General features: G+C 55.2%; 1 protein-coding gene across 4 annotated transcripts in view; it reads left to right on the forward strand.

Moving 5' to 3' along the window:
• LOC141978905 (butyrophilin subfamily 1 member A1-like) overlaps positions 1–5,790 on the forward strand; it is a 52,447-nt gene extending 46,657 nt beyond the window's left edge. For 3 of the 4 annotated variants that reach the window (XM_074941268.1, XM_074941267.1, XM_074941265.1), the window contains exon 16: positions 3,421–5,790. In XM_074941268.1, the coding sequence (XP_074797369.1) occupies positions 3,421–3,980 (560 nt within the window). In that variant the 3' untranslated portion in view covers positions 3,981–5,790. The remainder of the gene's footprint in view (positions 1–3,420) is intronic. The other variant, XM_074941266.1, reaches the window with a different exon arrangement.
• Positions 5,791–6,000: the final 210 nt, after the last annotated feature.

A 6,000-nucleotide genomic window follows, 5' to 3' on the forward strand; every position in this document is an offset into this window, starting at 1 on the left:
TGAGCCATGTCAGCTGCCCACAGCCGCTGTGACGTCCTTGCCCACTCAATGCATGGAGCTCCAGCTGCCAGGTTGTAAACACCCCCTCTTGAAGCAACATGTGGGGCGGGGGGGCATGTGGGGTCAAGTGCCCCCAGATTGGCCTGCTGCGGGGAGAGGGAGGAGTTCCCTTCTCCCGCTGTGCCTGCCCCCCAGCACGCCCGGCCCCTGGCCCTGGCGGTGGAGAGCAGAAGGTGCTGGACCAGCTGCTTCTGATGCAGTTGCTCACGAATGCCTGCGCTGTGCAGCGAGCCTGGTGGCTTCCTGCGACAGCCTGGCTGGGGCGGCGGGAATGCCCGAGCTCTCCCCCTGACCCCGCAGGTACCACGGGGCAGGGAGAGCGTGGCAGCCCGGGGCTGAGCTCAGGGGAGAAGAGACATGGGGTGGCCACGTGTCCTCCCCTTTAGACTGGGGCTCCAGCATGGGGAGGCAGGAGTCATCGGGCCCCAGCAGTGAACTCACTGACACTGCCCCGAGGCCCCCTCTCCTCCAGAGGTAGGGCGAGGGGGTTAGTACCAGATCCAGCACCTCATCCCAGGGGCATCTTTGTATTTGCTGGGTGTGCAGAGCTCTCCGGGTGGAGACACTTTCACGCTGACCTAGGAATCTCTGCCGGGAGGCCCCAGTGCCCAGGAGGCCAAGGGCTCTCACTCCCCTGCCCGAGGCAGGGTAAAGGGAGGGACCTTGCTATTCCCCATCCCAGGAATTAGGGGGAGGGAACGTGGACACAGACAATATCCCTGCCTGCGCGGTGAGGGGCAGACCCGGTTCTCCCAGCGGGTGCAGCCTGTCAGCGCCACGGGGCAGGAAGAGCTGGGCCAGGAGCAGAAACGCTGTCAAAGCTCAGGGACCCAGAGAAACCTCTTCCTATCGGGGCCTGCAGGGCCTGTAAACTCTGGGAGGAGTGTCTGGGCAGCCCCAGCCTGGAGCAGCTGTTTGAGGCGTGCACGAGCCCTGAAGAGTCACTGGGAAGCACGTCAGCGCCATAGGCCAGAGATCTGCACGGAGGGGACTCGCACACTCTGCTGGCAAAGCCGGGGCGCCTAGATCCTCGGGGGGGAGCAAGGGAGGTTGTCATTATGGAGCCTGGTTGTGACTCCAGAGCTAAGGCCAGGAGATGCTTCCCATATTAACCCCGATCATCCCGCCTTGCTCCTTCCCTCCTATAATGTCTCCTTAGCGCTCTCCAGCCTGGGGAAAAATCTCTGGATATTTTAGGCCAATCTGGCTGAGTGCAGGGAGAAAATCAAGCGTTTGGCTTTGAGCAAAGTCTCGTGTTTTAAACCCAAAGGGTTCATCTCCACAACCCGCGGCAGTGACTCTCAGAGCTGGGGCGACAGACCTGGGCTCCCGATATGGCGGTAATGTGAGCGATGTAGGCGTTGCCGCTCAGGGAGGGGGTTCACCAAAGCATGCGAAGTGAGATCTTACATGAAAGCCAGCCTGAGCCCAAACATCTACACAGCGATCTTTAGCCCCATGAGCCCCATGAGCCCAAGCCTGTCAACCCAGGTGAGAACCGCGAGGAGTCCTTGTGGCACCTTAGGGACTAACCGATTTATTTGGGCACAAGCTTTCGGGGGTAAAACCCACTTCATCCAATGCATGGAGTGGAAAATACAGTGGGAAGAGATATACACACAGTACATGAAAAGATGGGAGTTGCCTTACCAATTCAATTAAAGTGGGCTAAATTCACTGCCCTGGGCAGCGTAGATGAAACTGCCTGCAGAGTCTGGGTGGGAAAGTTCCCAGAGTGACAGGCAAGGGGCGGGCCTGGCCGTTTGTGGTGACTGTAGGTCCAGCTGGCATGGAGAGTCCCACTTACCCCCCGGAACAGGGCTGCCTGACCAGTGTGCGTGGAGAGGGCCCTGACCTGCTCTTCGTCCTCACACGGTCTGGTCTGTGCTCAGACTGTAACCAGGCACCTGGCGGTGATCCCTTCCGCGTGCCAGGCCCCAAGAACCCACACAGTTGCATTGGAGCAGGCCCGTGGCCTCCAAAGCGCCAAGACTGGGCCAGCGGCACCAGCCATCTCTGACTCCCTCCGTTGCTCGCGGCGGTGAATCCAGCCCAGCCAGATGGCTGCCGGAGGCTTGTACTGGGCCCTTTCAGGGCTTCGGGCTGGCAGTGAGTATTCGTGGTGACACGGGCAGCCTTTGCAAAACAAGGGAGCCACCCTGCAGAATCTGGGAGCCGTGCGGGTGAAAGCATGTGTCCATTCGGTACAGCCCAGAGCCCACCAAGCTGTAGTGAACCCCATGTTCAGGCTCTGTCTGACCTCCTTAGTCCGTTCCCAGGTCAAAGAACCCTCAGCTTCCTCCCGAAGCCAACACTTTATCCCCCCACCTCACGCCTTCACTCCTTCGTTCTTGAGCTGGGGTCTGCTCAGCTTCCCTGCGAGCGGTGGGAAAATCCATCTGCCCCTGGGTCCTTGGGCGTTAGGTGTCAATGTCCTGGTTTTCCATTGTTTTCTCTGATTTTCCATTGATACGGGGAGAGCCTCAGCCAGTCCTTTCCAATGGCCCAGTCAGGCTCAGACAGCCGGGTGACACACACCTCCTGTGTCTCGCAACTCAGTCCTTTCTCCCCCACTGGGTAGTCATGGAGAATACAGGGGAAAGTGAGGCACAGATAGGAGTTACAAAAATATTACAGGTTTCAGAGTAGCAGCCGCGTTAGTCTGTATTCGCAAAAAGAACAGGAGGACTTGTGGCCCCTTGGAGACGAACCAATTTATTTGAGCATAAGCTTTCGTGAGCTACAGCATTGCATCCGATGAAGTGAGCTGTAAAAAGCGAAAGCTTATGCTCAAATAAATTGGTTCGTCTCCAAGGGGCCACAAGTCCTCCTTTTCTTTTCACTTGGTCACAGTAACAAACCAACCAGACACGGCCTAAAGCAACGGAGATTCCTTGGGGCCTGGCTGTCTCTCACCCCACCACCCCACTGGAGCATGCTCCTCCTGACCTCCCTTGGCACCTGCCCCTCTCTTCACCCCCTGCCTCCTGCAGCTTGGCCCTTCCCTCACCTCCCTCTGTCCGCCTAGCACCTGCCCCCTCCTCATCCCAATCTGCCCCCTTGCAGCTGAACGTCTCCTCACCTTCCCTCTGCCTCCGATTTACCCCTCTCCTCTTCTCCTCCCACACTGTGGCCCCCTTCCCCTGCCCCTCAGGTGCTAGCCCCTTCCCTCCTCTGCTGCCCCCAATGCCTGCCCTCCCCCCACCTCTGCCCCATCATTCCCCTCAAGTTCTCTCTTCGGAGGAGGCCCTGCCCCCCCTTAATGCGCAGCAACCCCCCAACGCTGATTCATGGGAACTCAAGTTAATTTCCCTTTGATCCCAGTGACCAGCCCAGCACTGACTGTGACTTTCTCCCCAGTGGATGTGACTCTGGATCCCGACACAGCAAATCCCTACCTCGTCCTGTCTGAGGATCGGAAACAGGTGCGACACAGAGACGAGCACCAGGATCTGCCTGACACTCCTGAGAGATTTGACACTATGGCGGTTGTCCTGGGTGCGGAGGGATTCACGGGCGGGAGGCGTTACTGGGAGGTGGAGGTCGGAGACAAAAATGTCTGGACTCTGGGGGTCTGTAGGGAAAATGTGAGCAGGAAGGGGCATATTCTATTTGTACCTGCGAATGGATACTGGACAATATGGCAGCAGGGTGATCAATTAAGGGCCAACACCTCCCCCCCGACTCCCCTCCCCGTGAGTGTCAGGCCCAGCCAGGTGGGGATTTTCCTGGACTATGAGGCGGGCGAGGTCTCGTTTTACAATGTGACTGACAAGTCCCATCTCTTCACTTTCCCTGACAGCATCTCTGGGACGCTCCGCCCTTATTTCAATCCTGAATACAATAAAGGGGGTACAAATATGTCTCCCCTGATAATCTGCCCAGTCCCAGCTCAGGCCAAAGGGAGTATCTGTCCCTGACAGTGACACCCGCAGCAGAGACTGTCCCCTCCCAGCACTGACCAGCCCCCAGGCCAGTTCCCCTGGGGGTGAAGGGCATTACCTGCCTTTCTCCTGCCATCCCTTCCCCTTTCAGTTCCCAGCATCAGGCCTATGAGCTGGGGAAGGGGAGGGGGCAGAGAAGCGGATGGGGGATAGGATTGCCAACCCCCCAGGATTGTCACGCAGTCTCCGGGAATTAAAGATTAATCTTTAATTAAAGATTATATCACGTGATGAAACCTCCAGGAATATGTCCATCCAATCTTGGCAACCAAGCAACCCTAGAGGGGGAGGTGGCTGCAGGGGCAGAGGGGTGTATGGGTGCCAATCGCATGGGTGGCTGCTTTGGCCAAGGGTGGGGAGGAGGCTGCAGCAGCAGGAAGGGAAGAGCCCAGCTCACAAGATGTGTGGGGTGGGGGAGATGAGAGAGGTCTATAAAATCATGCCTGGTGTGGAGAAAGTAAATAAGCAAGTGTCATTTACTCCTTCTCGTAACACAAGGACTGGGGGCCACCAAATGAAATGAACAGGCAGCAGGTTTAAAACAAAGAAAAGGAAGTATTTCTTCACACAACACAGTCAGCCTGGGGAACTCCTTGCCAGAGGATGTTGTGAAGGTCAAGACCATAACAGGGTTAAAAAAGAACTAGACAAATTCACGGAGGATAGGTCAATCAATGGCTATTAGCCAGGTTGGGCAGAGATGGTGTCCCTAGCCTCTGTTTGCCAGAAGCTGGGAATGGGAGAGAGAGGATGGATCACTTGATTCCCTGTTCTGTTCATTCCCTCTGGGGCACCTGGCCCTGGCCACTGTCGGAAGACAGGACACTGGGCTAGATGGATCTTCGGTCTGACCCAATAGGGCTGTTCTTATGTTTAGTCCCAATGCTTTATGGTGTCTTAGAGCCTCATTCAAAGCAAACTGAAGTCAACGGGAGCCTTCACCTTGAATTCCGGGAACATTAAATCCATCTCTCTCGAGAGTAATCCAGCTGGGAATTCAGGAGGGTCTGGTTTGGGAATAGATGTTTGGGAGGAGCTTGGGCAGTGGGGAAGTTCAGGTTGAGAGGGGTTGGTTCATAGAGAGGTCTAATCTGGTTTGAACTGGAAGGGTCCAGTTTAGGGATTTTGGTCTGGGGAGGGAGGCTGGGTCTGGTCTGGTTCGAGGAGGGGCATTCTGGGGAGGGAGGCGGGTCTGGTCTGATTTGGAGGGTTGGCCTGGTCTTTTGGGGGCACAGCTGGTCCTGATCCTCTTCTGTGTGCCCCTCTGCCGTGGGGGAAGGGCAAGCAAGTCTAGTATGAATAATGACGCTGTCAATAAAATGTATTAAAATGTTTATACTTCTTTATTTTAAAAATATTTTAAATCGTTTTAAATTCACCCCAATTTCATATGCAAATGTAATTCAAGCACTGGCAGTTCCTATGAGAAATGTGAATGGTGAGATAGTGGGAATGATCCTTTTTAGTGAGAGGAGCACCTGGCTGGCATTTTGGCTGCTTTTGCTTTTGTTCGCTGCTTTTCCCGCCGTGTTTTATTTTGTATGGTTTTTTTTAATCATTTATTTTATGTCCACTTCTGTGTGTATCTTTCTGCCCTCGGGCTACCACTGCCACCTCGTGGCAGCCACCTCCATCTGCAACTTAAACTTGTAAATAAAACCTGTGTACCTGTGTGCTGTGTCAAACTCTGCGTAACCCCATGGGCTACAGGAAAGGGATCAGATGAGTGGGCATCCACTGATACATGGGCCTGCATGTTGTCATGGAAGCCGCGTATAAGGTTGATTAGCTTGTCTGGGCAGCCAAACTTTGCAAAAAAGCACCCGACAGACGAGCATCTGACATAGTCGAACACCTTACTGAGGTCGACAAAGGCAAGGTACGGAGGCATTTCTTGTTCAGAAGCTTTCTCCTGTGATTGGCGGAGGGTAAATAGCATGTTGGCAGTGCTGTATGATAAACGAACACCACACCAGGATTCAGGGAGTACATCATC

Source organism: Natator depressus, chromosome 28 (genome assembly GCF_965152275.1).
Source record: "Natator depressus isolate rNatDep1 chromosome 28, rNatDep2.hap1, whole genome shotgun sequence".
In the NCBI taxonomy this organism is placed as follows: domain Eukaryota; kingdom Metazoa; phylum Chordata; order Testudines; family Cheloniidae; genus Natator; species Natator depressus.